Source organism: Urocitellus parryii, chromosome 9, assembly GCF_045843805.1.
Source record: "Urocitellus parryii isolate mUroPar1 chromosome 9, mUroPar1.hap1, whole genome shotgun sequence".
Classification (NCBI taxonomy): domain Eukaryota; kingdom Metazoa; phylum Chordata; class Mammalia; order Rodentia; family Sciuridae; genus Urocitellus; species Urocitellus parryii.
Genome location: NC_135539.1, coordinates 21,588,259 through 21,609,722, shown reverse-complemented (window position 1 = coordinate 21,609,722; position 21,464 = coordinate 21,588,259). Strand labels below are relative to the sequence as shown.

The following is a 21,464-nucleotide window of genomic DNA, read 5'->3' as shown; positions in this document are numbered from 1 at the left end:
AAGAAAAGATTATCATAAGCTGGACAAATAATCTAGAGCAATGCTGCCCAACTGGACCTGCTAAAACAATAGGAATGTTCTCTAACTATGTTACCCAATGTGGTGACCACCAGCCATGGTGACTACTGAGCTTTTGAACTGTGATAAGTGTGACTAAATTCTAGTTAATTTAAAATTCTAGTTAATTTAAAATCTGTTTAACTTAATTAATTTTATTTAAATAGCCACATGTGGCCAATGACCACTGTAATGGACAGAATAGGTCTAGAAGTCCAGCACATGCAGCTCCAGTTCCTTCAGTTCCTTGGGAGCTCTTGAGACTTAATGAGAAATTCTCAATGTCCTTATAATAGTATCCCTTTGCTGCCAGGTGCAGTGGCATATTCCTGTAATCCCAGGAACTCAGGAGTCTGAGGCAGGAGTTTGCAAGTTCAAGGCCAGACTCAGGAATTTAATGACACCCTGTCTCAAAATAAAAAATAAAAAGTCCTGGGGAAGTGACTCAGTGGTAAAGCACCCCTGGGTTAAATCCCCAGTACCCCTCTAATAATAATGTCTGTTATTGTTTCATTTTTTGTTTGTTTGTTTGTTTTTATCAGATATTTTTTTTTTCAAAATATTTATTTATTTATTAGTTATTGGCGGACACAACATCTTTGTTGGTATGTGGTGCTGAGGATCGAACCCGGGCCGCTCGCATGCCAGGCGAGCACGCTACCGCTTGAGCCACATCCCCAGCCCCTTTATCAGATATTGAACCCAGGGACACTTGGGCCACAGAGCTACATCCCCATCCCTTTTTATTTTTTATTATGAGACAGGGCCTTGCTCAGTTGCTGAGGCTGGCCTCAATCTTGAGATCCTTCCAGCCTCTGGAGTCACTGGGATTAGAGGCATATGCCACCATGCCCAGTTATCTGTTGTTTTCTTTTTGGTTTTTAGTACTCTTTTTTGTTTTGTTTGGGTTTTTTGGTACCAGGGATTGAACCCAGAGGGGCTTTATCACTGAGCTACATCCCCAGCCCTTTTAATTTTTATTTTGAGACAGGGTCTCATTAAGTTGCTGAAACTGGCCTCAAATTTTTGATCCTCCTGCCTCACAGCATCACAAGTTGCTGGGATTACAGTTGTGTACCACCACACCTGGTTGTCCCTCTGTTTTTTGATTAAACTAATCCAAATGGCTTTCTGTTATCTACAATTTCCCTCCTCGTACACATTCTTGTTTGAATTTTAAACATCTAAAACAAGAAAGAAGTTGTTCTGAAAAAAGAAGTTGCAGGGTGCTCCCCTACAAAATGAATGGGTCTGGCCTGGCGTGGTGGAGCACACCTTTAATCTCAGCAGCTCAGAGGCTGAGACAGGAGGATAGAGAGTTCAAAGCCAGCCTCAGCAAAAATGAGGTGCTGAGGCAGGGGATGTGGCTCAAGTGGTAGCGCGCTCGCCTGGCATGCGTGCGGCCCAGGTTCGATCCTCAGCACCACATACAAACAAAGATGTTGTGTCTGCCGAGAACTAAAAAATAAATATTAAAAAAAATTCTCTCTCTCTCTCTCTCTCTCTCTCTCTCTCTCTCTCTCTCTCTCTCTCACTCTCTCTTTAAAAAAAAAAAATGAGGTGCTAAGCAACTCAGTGAGACCCTGTCTCTAGGTAAAATACAAAATAGGGCTGGGGATGTGGGTCAGTGGCCAAGTGCCCCTAAGTTCAATCCCTGGTACCAAAAAAAAAGAGAAGAAGAGGAGGAAGAGGATAAGGAGGAGGGTGAAGAGGAGGAGGAGAAAGAGAAGGAAAAAAGCTGGACTGAAAAAGCTTAGTGGTAGAGTGCTTGTCTAGCATACATGAGGCACTGAGTTCCATATCCAGCACCTCAAAAATATATATATATATATATATTTCAGAAATTTATTTAGCAAATAAAAATATTTGAGATAAACAAAAATATTTGAGACAAACAATCAAGAAGAGAAATATCTACTAGTGCATGAATACCAGGGCCCACAATGCCTTGTGCCCCATGTCTACCAAAGACATCCAGAAATTTTTCTATGCCTCTAAGTCAAAGCCATAAACCTTGTTGCCTCTCACTCTCATTCTCTTCTGACCCCGCTCACCACCCAAAGCCTGCACCAGACCCATTCATTTTGTTTTTGTTTTGTTTTGGTACCAGGGATTGGACTCAGGATCACTCTGTAACTTCTTTCTTCAGAGCAGCTTCTTTCTTCAGAGGCAGAGGGTCTCTCTCTCAACAGTAAGCTAGCATCTCTTTAGACTCCAACCCAGATCCTTCCCTCTGTCTGTCAGGAACCACCCTCCAAATGCCATACAATGTACAATACATCTCACTTAAAGTGAGGTGCTCTGGTGGTAGGGCAATTCATTTTTGAGATCAAACTGATGAGTCCTGAGGCAATTTCTGGTTCCAGTAGGTTGCAACTGTTTAGGGGATGTACTAGGGGAAAGTCCATTGGTGACCTGGTACAGGTCTGGCTCCTGGAGACCAAGCGCTACCAGTAGGGATGAGTGAGTGGGGTGAGCCTATCTGGCAGAGTAAAATAAAAGGATGCGCAGTTACTCTTCCTGCCAGGAGGGGGAGCTCCAAGGGTATGTTTTGACCATACCACTCCAGAGCGGAGTCAGGGGGCTAGGGTTATTGCTCAGCAGTACAGCGCTTGCCTAGCATGTGAGAGGTCCCTGGGTTCCATCCTCAGCACCAGGTAAAAATGAATAAAGTAAAGGTATTGTGTCCAACTAAAAAGTAATTATTTAAAAAAAAAAAAGATTGGAGTCAGGATTTTCCCAACTTCCATCAAGTCTCTCAAATATTCAGAGCCTTGTCCCATGGAGTAGCATGTGCATGCTAAACTCTCAGCCTAAGTCATTTTGGAACACACCAGACAGTCTCATTCTACTAAATCAGAGAGGCTGAATGTTATGGCAAAGGGATTAGAGTGACCAAATTTAGTAAATAAAACTATTTGAGACAAACAAAAATAAGGGGTTTTTTTCAGTATTGGGCATTGAACCCGGGGATACTTTACCACTGAACTACATCTCCAGCCTTTCTTGTTTTCTTTTTTGAGACAGGGTCTCATTAAATTGCCCAAGTTGGCCAATCCTCCAGCCTCAGCCTCCCAAATCTTTGGGATTACAGGTGTGTGCCACTGAGCCTGGAAAACACAAATGATTGTTACCACATGTCCAAATTATTTCATGGAACATAGTTATATAAAAATTACTCATTCCCAATTCATATTTAACTAAGCATCCCCTATTTTATCTAGAAGAGGTTACACCTGTTTAACAGTTTTGGTTGTTTGTTTGTTTGTTTGTTTGTACCAGGGATTGAACCCAGGGACGCTTAACCACTGGGCCACATCCCCATCCCAGAGAAAGAGAGAGAGAAAGGTTCTCACTGAGTTGCTAAGTTGCTGAGGCTGGGTTTGAACTCAATCCTCCTGCTTTGGCCTCCCAAATTGCTGGGATTACAGGCATGTGCCGCTACACCCAGATGTTTAACAATCTTACAAACTAAAATGTGACTTTCCATGATGGCAACTATTCTTGTATGCAATAGAGCAGATACCCAGCTTCTTTTCTGAAGAGATACATGACCCTGCCAAAAAGATCTACCACACAACAGCCCTGACCAGAGTGGGTGACTCCCATTTTCTGGGAATGCTCCTTTTACAAGGGAATGCAGCAGCCTGGCTGAGCATATACACCTTTGCCCTTAGCCCCCTGAAATGGTTTCCCACTCCCTCTGTTCAGCACCATTTGATCACTTCACTGAAAGACATTTTTTTTTTCAGTATTAGGGAACAAAACCAGGGCCTAGAACATGTTAACGGTACACTCTACCACTGAGCTATACCCCAGGCTGGAAACAAAAATCTTTAAGGATTATCTGAAAAAAATATCTTTTAAAATTTCTCTTTCTTCCTTCCTTCCTTCCTTCCTTCCTTCCTTCCTTCCTTCCTTCCTTCCTTCCTTCCTTCCTTTCTTTCTTCTTTTTTGCAGCACTGTGGATTAAACCCAGGGCCTTAGCACATGCTAGGCAAGCACTCTTATCACTGAGCTACATTCCCCTTTCTGTCTTTCCCTTTTTTTGCAGTACTGAAAAACCTAGGGATGCTTTACCATTGAGCTATATTCCCACCCCATTTTATTTTTTTTACACTGGGAGACAGGGTCTCACTGAATTGCCCAGGCTGGCCTTGAACCTGTGATCCTCTTGCTTCAGCCTCCAGAGCTGCTGGAATTACAGGCATTTGTCACCACACCTACCTAAGAAAATCTTTTTTTTTTTCCCTAGGTCAGTGATAATCTTTTTAGTGAAAAGGACAATTCAGAAAAAGTAATGTTACCAGATTTAAAAAAAAAAAAACTATCTCTTTTATCAGGAAATACAATACCAACAATTTAGATTAAGCATGCTTGCTTTCCCAAATGCCAAACAGCTTCATTCTTTTGGCTAAACTTTTAGAAACTACATAACATACATGCCCGGAGCTATCTGACGTAATGACTTACCCTTGACCAACATTTTTTGGCAGGGTCATATACTCTTCAGAAAAGAAGAAAACATTTTTGGAACTGAGTCATTTGGGTTTTCCTTAACTGACCCTAGAATTAATTTAGTTGCAAAGTGTGTCTTGTCTTTTCTTATTCAGGTGGAATAGCTTTACTGTACTGTGCACAGAGTATACTGATCTTAAGGGTACAGCTCAATGAAATTTTGTGCCATATCTATGTGCTTAACTACTAACTAGACAAGATACAGAAAGTTCCTCCATGTTCCTTCTAGTCACTTTTCCTCCTGTGACTTTGACCACCATTGATTAGTTTTGCTTATTCCTAAATTGCATATAATTAGAATCATAATGCATGACACTTAATATTCATATTCATTGAACATAACTTCTATGATTTTTCATCCATGTTGTTGCATGTATCAGTAATTCTGTGTGTGTGTGTGTGTGTGTGTGTGTGTGTGTGTGTGTGTGTTAGGTCTTGCTATGTTGCCAAGGCTCACCACAGACTCCTGGGCTCAAATTATCCTCCCACCTTGGCCTCCCTTGTTGCTGGGGTTACAGGTGTGTGCTACCGTGCCCAGCTATAATTTATTTTTTTGTTTTTTGATACCAGGGATTGAACTTGGGGGCACTTAACCACTGAATCACATCCCCAGCTACGTTATTCCATTGTTCAAATATACCACAATTTATCAATTTTCCTGTTGCTGGACACTTAAACTCTGGGTTTTGGCTCTTCTAAATAAAGCAGCTATGACACTATGCTATGCACATATCTTTTATGTGTGTGATAACTGGGAACCTGAATCCAGGGGCACTTTACCACTCAGCTACATCCCCAGTCTTTTTAAAAAATTGTGATACAGGATCTTGCTATATTGTCCAGGCTGGCCTCAAACTTGCCATTCTTCTGCCTCAGCTTCCCAAGTACTTGGGATTATGGGCATGTGATTGCACCCTGTCACATATCTCTTTTGATGTGCTAATTTTCTTGAGTCTACAGCTAGGAGTCTGTATTTTTGGTCATAATATATGCATATGTTTAGTTCTAATCTCTTCTGCCAAATTGCTTCTCTTCTGCCAATTTACAGCCCTCCCCACCCTCTAGCATTGTGTGAGAATTTCAGTTGCTTTCTGTCCTTACTGATATTTGATGCTGTCAGGCTTTTCTATCCCCCCAGTATTTTTATTTGTTTCTTATTTATTCACTTTTTGCAGTGCTGGAGATTTACCTATGGCCTTGCTCATGCTAGGCAAGTGCTCTACTACCAAGCTACAGCACCAGCCCTAGCCTTTTAAATTTTATCCATTCTAGTAGGTGTGTGGTAGTTTAAATTTGCCTTTTCTGCAAGGCATGGTGGCATACTCCTGTAATCCCAGTGATTCAGGAAGCTGAGGCAAGAGGATCACAAATTTGAGGCCAGCCTCAGCAATTTAGTAAGACACTGTGTCAAACTAAAAAATGAAACAGGCTTGGGATGCATTTTCTCAGGTGATATTTTTATATGCATATTGGCAGTCTGGTTATCCTCTCTTTATACTATTGAGACACACCCACAGCCCAGGTATCCTCTTTTTGTGACATACCTTTTACTGTCAGTAGTAGCTCATCTCCATAGATGACCTCAAATGAATCATGCCTCCTAGTACTCCTGCCCTTTATAGCCTCCCCCTCCAATTGAATCTAAACTGAGTTGTGAGTTGCTTTACCAAAAAGACTGCTTCAGAAGTGACTCTGTGCTACTACCAGGCCTGAGCCGTAGGAAGACATGAATTCCAGCTGCTCTGCCAGACAGACTGTGTGGAGTAAAGAGACTTTGAGAAACACAGACAGAAGAGACTTTGAGATTACATGGAGAAGGCAAAATGCCAGAGGTTTCTAGCCACCAGCATCCTTAAAATCAGACTATTTCCTAGTTTTAGGCAGAGAAAAAGGTGTAAACACAAAAGAATGGTCAGAGAAAGCCAAATGCAATGGTGCACACCTGTAATCCCAGCAGCTCAGAGGCTGAGGCAGGAGGATCGCCAGTTCAAAGCCAGTCTCAGCAATTTAGTGAGGCCTGAGCAACCAGAGAGATCTTGACTCAAAATAAGACATAAAAAGGACTGGTGATGTCACTCAGTGGTTAAGCATCCCTGGGTTCAATCCCTGGTACCAAAAGAAGAAGAAGAAAAAGGAGGAAGAGGAGGAGGAAGAGGAGAGAAAACAGAATCAGAAGGGTGAGGGAGAAACAATGCTTGCTTATGGCTCAGAAGATGGAGAAATGGGACCAGGAGCCAATGAATAAGATCAACCTCAGAAGCTGGAAATGGCAAAAATGTATTCTGTACCCTAGGGCCTCCAGGAAGGAATACAGCCCTGTCAACACCTTGATTTTAGCCCAGTGAGACACTTATCAGACTTTTTTTAATGTTAATCTTTTTTTTAGTTGTGAATGAACTTTTTTTATATATATGTGGTGCTGAGAATAGAACCCAGTGCCTCACACATGCTAGGCAAGTGCTCTACCACTGAGCTACAACCCCAGCCCCTGTTTCAGACTTTTAATTCTCAAAATTGTGAGATAATAGATTTGCATTATTTTAAGCCACTAGGTAATTTGTTACTTCAGCATCAGAAACACATACGCTAGCTGATCTATAATGTCCCCTGCAGCTAATCAGAGCAGCAGAGAACTGATATATATTAATTCTTTTACCCAAAGGCGCTTCCCATATAACTATTATATTTACTGTGGCTTGATTATGGCATCATTGGCTGATATTAAGCAGTACTATGAAACTCTTTGTGGTTTTTGCCATAATGATGCCATTGAGGAAGGGTTCATTTACAATAGTGTACCCTCCATGACAGAGGAGGAATTTATTTGCGGTCTTTGTATATGGAAGAGAGAGACTCCAGTTTGGGTTTCCCTCTTCGCACTGGCTCCTAGGAAGCTTAGAGCTGTTAATCTCAAACAATGGCATCTTAGGTGGTAGAACTATCAGAATCACCAAGGCAGGTTTTGCAAACTGCACTTGCAAACCCGAGATATTCCAATTTATTTCCCCAGAGGGAAGCATTCTCCTCCTTCCAACAAGATCCATTGCTTTGTGTTTTTGTTTTTGTTGTTGTTCTTGTTGATTGGTTTGTGTTTCGCAGTGCTGGGGACTGAACCCAGGGATACTCTACCACTGAGCTCATCCCCAGCCCTTTATATATTTTTTTTTAATTTTGAAACAGGGTCTCCCTAAGTTGCTGAGGTTGCCAAGCAGTTTGTAGGTAGGACTAATCATGGAATGTGTGTTTTGCATCAAGCACACCCACTCTTCTTTCCTACCTTGGTTTGCCCATTACCTCTTTTTATGAATGACTTCTATGTCCTTGGCGGGGGCAGATACCCACAGAAGCAGTATTATGGTTTATATAGGAGTTGTCCCCCAAAAGCTAACATGTGAGACAATATAACGAGGTTCACAAATGAAACAATTAGATGAGCATTATAACCCAATTTGTGGATTAATCCCCTGCTAGGGTTTAACTGGATGGTAACTGAAGGCAGGTAGAGTGTGGCTGGAGGATATAGGTCACTGGGGGAGTGCCTTTGGGGGTTATACATTGTCCCTGGTGAGTGGAACTCTCTCTGCTTCCTGGTGCCATGCTCTGAGCTTCTTTATTCTGCCATGCCCTCATGATGTGCTACCTCACTTCAGGCCCAGAGCAATGGAATAGGTCATATATGGACTGAGACCTCTGAAACAATGAGTTTCAAATGAACTTTTCCTTCTTTACACTGTTCTTATCAGGTTTTTTGGTCACAGCAATGAAAAAGTTGACTAACACAAGCAGCAAGTTGACTGAGTGCCTAAGGAGATGTAGAAACCCCTGAATAGTGTTGACAAGTCTGAAACTGTTACCACCATTTGCTGTAGACCATCCTAGGATACCAAGAGTAGCAACTGAGACAGGCATGCAAGGCAGGCACTCTACCAACTGAGCTAAATCCCCTGCACACCTGTAATCCTCAGAATGCTGAGGCAGAAGGATCATGAGTTCAAATCAAGACTTACCAAATTAGCAAGGCCCTAGGCAACTCAGCAAAACTCCGCCTCTAAAATATAAAAAAGGGCTGGGGATGTGGTATGGTGGTTAAGCGCCCCTGGGTTCAATCCCCACAGCTGCTGAAGCTGTGGCAGGAGAATCAATTGAGCCCACAAATCTGGTAGTTTAAGCAACAGAATGAAACCTCAACTCAATAGCAATAAGGACAAAAGAGGAGGGACCTTTGAGAAGTTATTAGGCCATGAGGGTGCCACCCTCATGAATGGATTAACGCTGCTTATGAAAGAACTTGAGGCCTACAGTTTAATATTCTTCCAAAATAAAAAGGGGGCTGGAGATGTGGTTCTGTGGTTAAATGCCCCTGAGTTCAATCTCTCTCTCTCTCTCTCACACACACACAAAAGATTAGCAATTGAATCCAGTCAATTGCTGTCTTTATTTCCTCCTTCCTTTCTCACTTCCCATTTTCCTCACTCTGGCTGCTGCCCTGGGATTGTACCTCTCAATAAAGTTCAAGCATGCAGGGTTGAGGATTTAGCTCAGTTGATAGAGTGCCTGCCTTGCAAGCACAAGGGCATGGGTTCAATCCCCAAGACCACAAAAAAAAAAAAAAAAAAAGTTCAAGGGCTAAGGTTGTGGCTTAGTGGTAGTACACTCACTTAGCACATGTGAGGCCCTGGATTTGATTCTCAGCATCACATAAAAATAAGTAAACAAAATAAAGGTATTGTATCCAACTACAACTAAAAAATAAATATTAAAAAAAAAAGTTCAAGCATGCAGGCTCTGCCTAGGCCTGTTTTCTAGGCAAATTAGACTAGTAGAGTAATATTATTATTAGTTTATATTATTGGTGAAAAAATAGATATACATGTTGTGTGGGTATTTCTCATTGACCCATCATTTCCACTCTCTAAGCCTCTTCCATCTTGATTTGTTCTTTCCAGAGAACATGGACCAGATCATGAGCTTTACTGTAATTTGAACATACCCCCTAAAGTTCATGTGTGGAAAACTTAATCCTCAATGGAATAGTGTTAAGAGGTGGGACCTAGGCCAATGTGGTGGTGCACACCTGTAGTCCCAGCTATTGAGGCTGAGGCAGGAGAATCACTTGAGCCCACGAGTCATATAGTCTGAGCATCAGAGCAAAACCTCAACTCAATGGCAATAAGGCAGAAGAGGTGGGACCTTTGAGAAGTGATTAGGCCATGAGGGTGCCACCCTCATGAATGGATTAATGCTGCTTATAAAAGAATTGAGGCCTACAGTTTAATATTCTCTCTCTCTCTCTCTCTCTCTCTCTCTCTCTCTCTCTATCTCTATGTCTTTTTGCCTTCCACTGTGGAGTAACACAGCAAGAAGGCCCTTGCCAGATGCTGGCACCTTGGTATTGGGCTTCTAAGCTTCCAGAACTGTGAAGAATAAATTTCTTTATAGATTACCCAATCTGCGGTACTTTGTTATTCTAAGATAGGCTCCCCAGCACTCTGGCTTCTGGTAGGTATCAGACAATGAGAGGAGCTGGTAGGTGATCAGAGGATGCAAAGAGTGAGATGGAAATTTTTCTTTCCAAGCTCCATCCCTGCTGGGTCAGACTAAGAAAAGCTGCAATTCTCTACTGAAGGCCACAGCTCCTACTGGCAGGCTGTTCCCTACAGCTGCAATTCTAAGTGCCAGAAACGGCTCCCTCTCTTCACCTCTTTGGGCCACCAGGTATCAAGGGCTCTTCATTACTACTAGCCCCAGGTGCTGCACCATCCTTTGATGGTTTCCCTTAATCCTGCGGATTCCTCTGTAAATAGTTCCTTCACTAAACTCTCCTCAATTCCTCTTTGAGGAGTCATGTTTCTCAAACGGGCTTTTAATGATATACAGTACAGAGAAGTTGAGTGACTTTCCTAAGGTCACACAAAGGGTAAGTGACAGATCACCTGAGAGTCCCCATGCTAACACAGAGAAAGGTAGAGTCTTTTTTGGCCTTGCCAGCCTGCCCAGCCCCCTCTTGGAACCCTGATGCCTTGCCTGACCTGCTGAAATCTGTGATCCTTTTGTTGGGATAGAATTGAATTCCCCTGAGCTCTTGTCTCAGACCTGGCCAGCAACACCAGTAACCAGAGCTGTGTGAGAAGAAAAGGCCAAGCCATTGGGGCAGCCCCACCCCAAAGAGAGGTGAGGTCTCCGGTGAGTAATGCCAATGAGGGGCCTCTTCCCCTGTCCCAAGGGTCACTGCTCACCGAAGCCCTGCTTCACCAAGGACCTAGTACACAGGCTCCCAACTCCCGGCTGTCCTCTTCTTTGACCCCTGCCTATAGTTTTCTCCAATCCTCCCTCCCCCACAACAAGTGTCCTGGAGCTAGGGTTCCTTCCCCCACCCCCAACCTAGGACTCCAGAGATGTGAGATGTTCTCAGAGCTCTGGGTGGGGACTTCAGGCTCCCCATTTCCTTCTTCCAGCCCCAGATCCTCTCAGATTCCCAGAGATGGGCTCCAGCCAGGGAGGGTGGGACTGCTCTTGGGACTATTAGGAGTCACAGGATGCCAAGGCAGTGACAGAGCTGTGGCAGGAAGCAGATCTTCACCCATCTCTGTACCTCCAGCTGACTCTAGTGTGCCATGTCCCAGCACCTGTTTCTCCCACTTGTGATCTTCGGTAATCTCAGGAGATAGGGGACAGTGGCAAGGGGGTTGGGATGCTAGCACCTGGCAGACTGTGAAGCAGGATTCCCAGGTTCTGTTTAGAGAGTGAGAGGTCAGAAGGGGGGGGGGGAATGCCATGTCAGAGGAGAAAGGAGAAGGGGATGACAGAAGAGGGAAGGGAGGTATCAGAAGGGAGAGGAACAGTGTATCATAGGAGGGAGAAAGGAGGCCCAGATGCCAAGGGCAAAGAGCAGCTGTGAAACGGAGGAGGGAGTCAGGGAGGACACCTACTAAGTGCAGCTCTCCGGCCTCTTCTTGCCTCCTGTCTTCCCAGCCATCAATCCCATCCCAAGAGCCTTCCAGGACTCAGGTAAGGCAGCTGAACTGGGGGAAAGTCATGTGCAGAAGCAGGAAAGTTAGGCTGGGTAGCATAGGTGCTGGCAGTGGGGCTGAAAGGACAGGGAATTGGGAAGGTAGGAGTTGGGTGGAGAGGAGGAAGATCGGGCCTGGGCAGTGTCAGGTGCTGGAAGTCACCAGTTATCTACCTCTTTTTACCTTCTGGTTTCCAGCTCTCAGTCCTACAGAAGAACCTGAAGATCTGGGTAAAGAAAAGGAAGCCCGGGTGTCCTCTGATCTAAAAAGACCTTATGGCTGGATTGACCCATCATTTCCACTCTGAGGGAGGTGGAAGTGCCTGGAAATTCAGAAGTACTTGGTTCAGATGGGCAAACAGAAGCTGGGTGGAGTACTGGGCTCTGTCCTGAGTTACCTGGGCCTCTGTAGTAGGGGATCATTAGGTGGGTTTTGACCTCCCAGGGTTCCCTATTGCAGACTGTGGGCACCCTGAGCCCTCTGCCCGCATCATGGGGGGTTCAGACGCTCAGCCAGGAACCTGGCCTTGGCAAGTAAGCCTGCATCAAGGCAGGGGCCACATCTGCGGAGGCTCCCTCATCGCCCCCTCTTGGGTTCTCTCTGCTGCTCACTGTTTCGTGACGTGAGTATTGCCCACTCAGTCCCTGTCCTTCAAAGGCCAACCCCACCCCACAGCTTTATCCCTCACCCTGTTCCCCCTTATTACGGCTAATTTAGAGCGGAGCTGCTCCAGCTTCCTCTCTCTGTCCCCCAAACTAGGTGCTCTGCGAGGTTCTGGGTAAGGGAGATGCTGGGTAAGGGAGGCCATTGTCACCAGACTCATCCCACCACTCTGCTAAATATCACTGAGACTGAATCTCACTTTTACAAAATCCCCAGTCACCACTTCTAAATCAGTCTCACCCCTCCTCTTTTAGAAGTCTGTCTCAACCTCTCAGCCCCAAATCTGAATCTGACTCCGTCCCACCTGGGGATCTCACCACCTTCTCTAGCTCTGAACCCTCATCCACAAGCGGGTCAACCCCTTTCATAGGGTTAACCTAATCCCGACCCCCACCACCACCCCCTCATGGCCTCTACGCAGGAACGGGACCTTGGAGCCCGCGTCCGAGTGGTCGGTGCTGCTGGGCGTGCACTCCCAGGACGGGCCCCTGGAAGGTACACATGTCCGCTCCGTGGCCGCTATCCTGGTGCCTGACAACTACAGCAAAGTGGAACTTGGCTCCGATTTGGCCCTGCTGCGCCTGGCTTCGCCCGCCAAGCTGGGCCCCACCGTGCGGCCCATCTGCCTGCCGCGAGCCTCGCACCGCTTTGTTCACGGCACCGCCTGCTGGGCCACCGGCTGGGGGGACGTGCAGGAGGCAGGTGAGTGGGGCGGGGCCGGGCGGGAGACGTCGACGTCGGAGGGTCTGAGCCTACCTTAAGCTCTTCAGAGGAACCGCGGGGGCGTGTCTTAAAAGTTGGCTCTAGCAAGTGGGCGGGGCCCGAGGGCGGGACTCGAGAGAGCCCTCCAGAGACGCCCCAAGGGGCTGGGTTTCTGCTAGACAGCTGGAAAATTTGCACCTCTCTCCATCTCTTCTTCCCCGGGAATTCTCAAACTAAGACCACTGAATCGCCGACACACCCCGTTTCCGCCTCACCTTCCTTCCAGGTTTTCCTTTTCTGGATTTAGATCCAACCAAGGTTCTCGCTCTGACTCTGCTAGTTCAGACAAAGCATTTCTCCCAGTACATTTTCTCTCCTGTAAAAAAAAAAAAGGAAAATAGTAGTGTTCACTTCATGGGGTAATTGTGTGGATTAAATGGGAAAATGCGCGAAAAGCTGCATGGCTATAATTAATTCATTTTAGATATTTTTGCATTACATAATCCGCGTTAAAGCACCAAAGCATAACACCTGGCATATAATAGGCGCGCAGAAAATGTTTTTGCTCTCTTTTCCTCCCATCCTTCTTCCTCCCCACTCATCTTCCAACTCCTCACCTCCTGACTTCCTCCTACCCACCCTCATTCATTCAATCATTCTGTTGATTAAGATATTCCTAAGTACCAGGCATTGTTTTAGGCATTAAAGTTATACCAGTGAAGCTGGGTGCGGTGGCACACACCTATAATTCCAGAGACTCAGGACTGTGGCAAGAGGTTCTCAAGTTCGAGGCCAGCCTCAGCAATTTAGAAAGACCCTAAGAAACTTAGCAAGGCCCTGTCCCAAAATTAAATAAATAAATAAAAGGACTGAGAGGATGCAGCTCAGTGGTAAAGCACCCCTGGGTTCAATCCCCAGTACAAATGTGTGTGTGTGTGTGTGTGTGTGTGTGTGTGTATACCAGTAAACACACACACAAAAAAAATTTTAAAAAAGACCTGCTTTCTCAGAGCTTGCATTCTAGTAAGTAGACAAAAAAGTAAATCCAGTAAACAAGCAAACACTGTGATGGAAGGTGTGAGGGGATGCACTACTTTTCCATTCTCTGTCATCTCCACCACCCATGGTTACCTTTCTATGCTAGAAAGCCCCCTATATCTGCTATGATCAGATTGTGCCAGTTCTGGAGTATTTGGGCGGGTGCTGCAGGAGGAGATGCTGCAACCTGTATTTGCATGGGCCCCATCAGGGCAGGAGGCAACAGGGAAGTCCTGACCAGCACCTAGAAAGTCTGCATGGACATGACCAAGCTACCAGACAATGGGGCCCCAGAGCAGGGGCTTTCTAGGAAAGTTTTATGCAGAGAGCATGTATTTCAGGAAGATAGGGAAAGATGATGGCCATCTTCCCTTGGGACCCTGGAAAGGCCAGGACATCATGCTAGAGTGAAGGGTGCTGAGGCAATAAAGGCCTTCAGGTCAGACTGAGGGACAGAGTAGCCCTCCAGCTCCAGAGATCCCTAGGACAACCCCCAAACCTCAGACATCCCCTGGCTTCTCAGAACTCCGGGTGGGTAGGGAATGAGTTCTGTCCATGCCTTTCCCTGTCCCTTTCGGTATCCCAAAACCTTGTTTTCATCAAAAGCAGGATAGCTGAGGGTCCATGTCTAGACCACAGGATCCATCTATTATTCTTGGTAAGATCAGGGCTAAGCTGAGGAACATTCCTCTGGTTGTAACAAGTGCTGAGTGGATTAGGGAACAGATCAGTCAGGAGGCTAGGTCAATCATCCAGGTCCAAGATTATGCTGCCTGGACAAGGGCAGTTGCTGTAAGAATGCTGAGAAGTCACAAATGACTTGGGAATTGACTGAGAAAAGACAACTTGAGAAAGGGATTAGAGATGACAGCCAGATTCCATGCTTTGCAACTCAATATAGAACCACATGTAGTCTATATGACATCTTTGTTCAAAGGAGGCACTTTCTGGACCAACAAAACTCCATGTCAGGGCTCAGAGCTTAATGATTTTAGCCCCTACATGTATACTTTGTTGGATGGGACCTTTGTTCAGTGTACAACCTGCACATGACAATTTTCACTGGATGCTTGCTGAGGCTATGCCTGAGATGAGAACATGGGAAGAGAAGCATGATAAGATGTGGGGAATGTGGTAGGCCAGGATGCCATGGGGATCTTGATGACCAGGAGGTAACTGGAGGAGACAAAACAGCCCTGGGGAACTGGGTGCTCTATACCTACCTCACAGTATCTGCTCTCTGCTTCTGCCCCCAGACCCTCTGCCTCTCCCCTGGGTGCTACAGGAAGTGGAGCTAAGGCTTCTGGGAGAGGCCGCCTGTCAGTGTCTCTACAGCCAGCCTGGCCCCTTCAACCTCACTTTCCAGCTATTGCCAGGGATGCTGTGTGCTGGCTACCCAGAGGGACGGAGGGACACCTGCCAGGTGAGGAAAGGACCCTGCACCTACCTGGCAGAACCAGATCCCTAACCTGTAGGAAGCAGCTAAGTAATAGACAAATATTTCGCTGAGCCTCTTCTGCAAAAAGCGGGCAAGATTGCTTATGGAATTGGGGTGGAGGTATAGTTCAGTGATAGAGCACATGCCTAGCAGGTACAACGCCCTGCATTCAAACCCCAGTACTTCCAAAAAAAAAAAAATTTTTTTTTTTTTTTTTTTTTTTTGCCAGGCACAGTGGTACAGCCAGTAATCCCAGTAGCTCAGGGTTAGGGTTAGGGTTAGTCCCTAAAAAAAAAAAAAAAAAAAAAAAAAATTCCCAGCACTTGGGAGGCTGAGGCAGGAGGAACACAAGTTTTAGGCCCAGCAATTTAGCAAGACTCTAATAATGAAAAATAGAATAGGATGGGGTTGTACCTCAGTGGTAGAACACCAAAAACAAAAATCCCAGCACCAAAAACAAACAAATATCCTTAGGCCACAGAGATGCTGACCCTGACCTGGGTTACAGAGATACATTAGGGACAATGCTCCAGCATCCAATGACCCCAGTGTCTGCTCATTGTAATTCTTCATCCTTTTTGCTTTCCATCTGTCCCATTTTACTGAATAGACAGATTGCCTGTTTCTAACAGCATCTTCCTCCTTAATGCTGGTATTTTTTATTTACTTTTTTAACAACTGGGTGGGGGCTCAGTGGCAGAGTGAATTTGTTAGGCCCTGAGTTCTAGCCCCAGCACCACAAAGAAACAAAAAGCAAAGACAAAAATTGAGTGAACTTAGAAATCAAAGACAAGGGTTTATTTGGATTATTTGTTAGACAAGAATCATTTGACTCTGAATGAGATCTTCAGGGTTCTCTTGTGTGGGTTTTTTGGGGGTGTGGGTGGGGGTACCAGGGATTGAACTCAGGAGCACTTGACCACTGAGCCACATCCCCAGTCCTATTTTGTATTTTATGTAGAGATAGGGTCTGGCTGAGTTGTTTAATGCCTCACTTTTGCTGAAGCTGGCTTTGAACTCAAGATCCTTCTGCCAGCCTGCTGCCGCCGCTGGGATTACAGGCTTGCACCACTGCCCCTATTCTTGTGTGGTCTTTAATGGGTTAATTTGGTGCTCTGGGCTGTGGCTGCTCAGTCTTTGTTTTACAAGACTTTCTTTTCTTTAGAGGTGTAGGGAATACAGAGAACAAGGGACAGCCACTGGAGATTTCTAGAAGGGGCTGAGTAAGGCCAATAAAAGGTGAACTTTTGCCACCCGCCAGAAAAAGCCAGTGCATCCTTGGGCTGGTCTCCCGACACAAATCACCTATTATTAGGGTGACTCTGGGGGACCCTTGGTCTGTGAAGAAGGCGGCCGCTGGTTCCAGGCAGGAATCACTAGTTTTGGCTTTGGCTGTGGAAGGAGGAACCGCCCTGGAGTCTTCACTGCTGTGGCTCCCTATGAGACATGGATCCGGGAACAGGTGATGGGTTTGGAGCCTGGGCCTGCCTTTCCCAACCAGCCCCAGGAATCCCAGACAGGCCCCTGGGAATCCAGGGAGGAGAACTGCACCATTGCTCTGCCAGGTGAGGGGGCAGGAGCCCTGGATGGGAGTTGGAGACCGGGGAGATTTGAGTTGGGGTGAAGACTGCTGGAGTTAAGTAGGGCTCTGAAGCCTCCCTAACCCTGGTCTCTCACTCCTCAGAATGCGGCAAGGCTCGGCGACCAGGGGTCTGGCCCTGGGAGGCCCAAGTTATAGTGCCAGGATCTAGACCCTGCCATGGAACGCTAGTGTCAGAAAGCTGGGTCTTGGCACCTGCCAGCTGCTTTCTGGAGTGAGTGAGAATCCACAGCACAGGGAGATTCTTCTCCATCCATCCGCATGAGACTCCATCTAGTTGGTTCAGCCCTTTGTGCCGGGTGTGGAGGGTGGAGGGTGGTGGGGCTGCAAACTGGAGCGCGGGATCAGATTCCAAGGTGTAGGATTCAGCTCCATAAAGAGGGGTCCTAATCTAGCTGGGAGGGGTAGAGGGTAGTGTACGTCCGATCCAGCATGAGGGAATCTGAGAACACGTTTGGAACTGGGGTGGGGCTATGGTTCCTGTTTGGAAGAGGGATTCTAGCCTGGAGATAAAATCAAAGTCTGGGGTGCGCGGTTTCCAGCCGTATGTGCGGGATATGCGCACGTCCCCAGCGTCTCCATCCCGCAGCTCGATCACCTCTGATAACCCACCCCGCGACCTCGACTCCTGGCGGGTACTGCTGCCCTCACGTCCGCGCTCGGAGCGGGTGTCGCGCTTCGTACCGCACCAGAACGCTACGTGGGACGACGCCTCAGACCTGGCGCTGCTGCAGCTGGACGCGCCCGTGAACCTGAGCTCAGGCCCGCGCGCCGTGTGCTTACCCTACCCGGAACACTACTTCCTGCCTGGGAGCCGCTGCCGCCTGGCTCGCTGGGGCCGCGGGGGTGCGCAGGAGTCTGGCGCTGGTTGGGGCGGGGCAGAGCGGGGACAGACTCGGCCACAGCACGAGATCCCTGCTTTTTCCCCTCCCAGAACCGGCGCTTGGCCCCAGCGCACAGTTTGAGGCCGAGTTGTTAGGTGGCTGGTGGTGTCACTGTCTGTATGGCCACAAGGGGGCGTCCGTGCCGCTGCCGGGACAGTCACCTCACCAACTCTGCCCCTCCTACCAGGAGGAGGAGGAGCCGGGCCGCTGCTGGGTGAGCGACAAGGGCGGGGTCTGTAGACCCAGGGAGAGACCGAGGGATCTGGCACAGGCACAGGAAGCCTGGCTAAGAGGGGAATGGGATCCAAGTGGGGGCAGAGCCGGATCCTGGATGGTAGGGAGGGGGTTGGGGCGGACTCTGAGCAGGTGTTGGGGTTTCTGTCTACCCCGAAGTTTAAGGAGAATCCTAAAGTGAGGGCTGAATGCTTACACAAATTAGTACTAGAATCTAGTTTGGAAGAGCTGGGACTTGTTGTTTCCGTATGGAGAATCTGGGGTTCCGGAAAGCCCCCAGAATGCTGATGTTCTCTACAGGATCAAAACATGTATGCTATTAACACACCTTACTCTTACTGCAGAATGACTCTCATTGGAGCCTTATGTGTCAGGAGGAGGGGACCTGGTTCCTGGCTGGAATTGGAGACTTCTCCAGTACCTGTCTCCGTCCCCGAGCCTTCTCCCCACTACAGACCCATAGCCCATGGATCAGCCATGTAACTCGGGGAGCCTACCTGGAGGAACAGCTAGCCTGGGACTGGGGCCCTGATGGGGAGGAGACTGAGACCCAGACCTGTCCCCCACACACAGAGCATGGTGGTGAGCAGGGGACCCTTGGGGCTTTGGAGTTCCAGGAGATGCTTATATCTATGAGAGAGGCTTCAGAGATCACCTGTGGAACTCATACTTAGGTGGCCACTTCTTCTCCCTAGCCTGTGGCCTGCGACCTGAAGCAGCTCAGAAGGGAATGCTATGGCCCTGGCTGGCAGAGGTGCATGTGGCTGGGGATCGAGTCTGCACTGGGATCCTCGTGGCCCCAGGCTGGGTCCTGGCAGCCACTCATTGTGTCCTTAGGTGGGTCTCCCTCATCTCTAGGTAAGAGGCTGGAGGGAAAAAATGGGAGATGATCCAAAGGATTCTTACAATATCGGGATGTTTTCCTTTTAGGGCTCTTACAGCACAGGGAAGCTACTTTGAGAGATTTTTATTGTCAGTTTGGTTGGGTTTGGATTTTTTGTGTAAGATGTTTTAAGATAGAAGAGAGATTTGGAAAGAGGAATAATGAAGGAGTTAGTGACATAACCATTCTTCCCTTACCCCTGGGCTGGAAAGGACTTTACCAGCAATGAGAGGAACCAGAAGGTGACACTAGTCCTTCTTCCAACAGGCTAGGCTCTACAACAGTGCCCCACATTGAAGTGTATCTGGGCAGGGCAGGGGCCAGTCCCCTCCCACATGGCCGCCTGGTATCCCGGTTGGTCATCAGCATTCGCCTGCCCCGCCACTTGGGACTTGGGCCCCCTCTGGCCCTCCTGGAGCTGAGCTCCCGGGTAGAGCCTTCCCCTTCAGCCCTGCCCATCTGCCTTCACCAAGGGGGTGTCCCCCCAGGGGCCAGCTGCTGGGTGCTGGGCTGGAAGGATCCCCAGGACCGAGGTGAGAGCCCTGGGTCATGGGAATGAGGTGTGACTGGAGGCCAGAACCCTGGGACAACCCTCTTTCTTCTCCCTAGTCCCTATAGCTACTGCTGTCTCCATCTTGACACCACGGCTCTGTCACTGCCTCTATCAGGGCATTCTGCCCCCTGGGACTTTCTGTGTCCTATATGCAGAAGGGCAAGAAGACAGGTGTGAGGTACAGGGACCTGGGCATCCTGGTCAGGGGAAGGAGTATTGGTATGCTGGAATCTGGAGAGACCAGGATTAGAATTCTTGGGTGTTGGACCCCAAATGGGAAGAAGCAGTACTTCCTAGCTGGACCTTGGAGAGACCAGAGGCCAGGATTCCTAAGGATAGAGATCAATAGTGCTTTGTGGCTGGACCCAAGGGGAGGTGCAGTGGACCAGGAGGAAGGATAACAGATCCATTTGTTCTTGGCTTCAACTCTGCAGGTGACCTCAGCACCTCCCCTCCTATGCCAGACTGAGGGAGGCTCTTGGGTTCTCATGGGCATGGCTGTCCGAGGGAGTCAGGAGCTGTTTGCAGCCATTGGCCCTGAAGAAGCCTGGATCTCCCAAACAGTGGCGGAGGCCCACTTCCTACCCTCTAGTGGCTCCCCATATTGGCCCGCTACAGGCAGTGACCTCTGTCCCCCAGACTTGGCAGGGGCCTCAGGCTCCCCTAAGGCTGCTGCTTTGATCCTGCTGTTACTGACTCCCCTGATCCAGGATTGAGAGGACCTTGCTTCATGAGCCACTTCCCCTTCTCTTCCCACCACTCAGCATGCCTGGAATGCAGTCTAACCTGCTAACGCTCTCCCAGGCCTGGAGAGGGCCTATCTATCTAGACTGCAGCAGCTTTGGATAATTGGGCCTCAGTGCTATTTTGGGCCCAGGAATCCTTGGGGGTGGCAAAGGAGCAGACAATAAAGGTGTAAACACAGACATGTGGCCTGTGACATCACTAGAGGCAGGCTGAGGGGCTGAGAGTAACTGGGCTAAGAGGGAAACACAGGAATAGGGCTCCTCCTTCTATGGGCGGGCATCAGTTGAGTCAGGTCTCGGGCGCCCAGGAAATGTGTCCCTGATAACGTGGCAGCTGTTCCCTCATTCCTTCCCCAGGGCGGGGGAGTTTAGGTGGCCAGCTGATTGTGTGTCACCTCCCCAGTGGAATTAGTGTCCCTAGCACCTGCAGCATATTTTGGCCCTACACAGTGCCCTGAGGCCCCTCCTGCTAGAGTTGGACAGATTTAGGGTAGGAGAGTCAGCCCCTAATACATATACTGATGAATGATGCCTCAAAGCGTTCATCTCCAGTCCCTAGCATACAGACGACCCCAGCACACAGACAACCCTTATACAGGGTCCACCACTCATATATCCATGCTCAATGCCCCTAGGATTTGGGCCCCTTTTATGTAAATTCTACTACCTCATCCCTGACTAATGTACATCCCTGGATTAATTCAACCATATTCCCTGCTAACTACCAAGTCATGGTGCAATTGGAGTCCATGTATGTTCACAGTCGAGTGGGAAACACCCCTGGCTGGGGATCAGGAGAGGGTTATAAAGAAAGTGAGCTATGAGCATAGAAAATGGGAAAATAGGGACCTGAGGAGAAGTCAGCTGATGTGGGTGGCAGAGGGGTCACTCCTGGAGCTAGGGCCACAAAAACTCTAGTTGAGTAGGCAGATAATGCAAGAGGGGTTGGCAGAGCGGGCACAGCGGTGCACACCTGTACTCCCAGCAGCTTGGGAGGCTGAGACAAGAGAATCATGAGTTCAAAGCCAGCCTCAGCAGCAGTGAGGTGCTAAGCAACTCAGGGAGACCCTGTCTCTAAACACAATGCAAAATAGGGCTGGGAGTGTGGCTCAATGGTCAAGTACCCCTGAGTTCAATC

General features: G+C 47.8%; 1 protein-coding gene across 2 annotated transcripts; it reads left to right on the top strand.

Moving 5' to 3' along the window:
* Positions 1-11,189: 11,189 nt before the first annotated feature.
* Prss36 (serine protease 36) lies at positions 11,190-20,472 on the top strand. 2 transcript variants are annotated; one of them, XM_026400374.2, is made up of 15 exons: positions 11,190-11,226; positions 11,548-11,583; positions 11,783-11,815; positions 12,045-12,207; positions 12,670-12,950; positions 15,245-15,411; positions 16,742-16,991; positions 17,111-17,240; positions 17,616-17,872; positions 17,961-18,124; positions 18,489-18,726; positions 18,840-18,981; positions 19,295-19,560; positions 19,637-19,758; positions 20,015-20,472. In XM_026400374.2, exons 1-15 carry the CDS (start codon positions 11,190-11,192, stop codon positions 20,294-20,296), a joined length of 2,568 nt encoding a protein of 855 aa, XP_026256159.2. In that variant the 3' UTR covers positions 20,297-20,472. The 2 variants fall into 2 exon arrangements, with proteins under 2 accessions (XP_026256159.2, XP_026256160.2); XM_026400375.2 differs by lacking the exon at positions 19,637-19,758 and having other exon boundaries at positions 19,295-19,373.
* Positions 20,473-21,464: the final 992 nt, after the last annotated feature.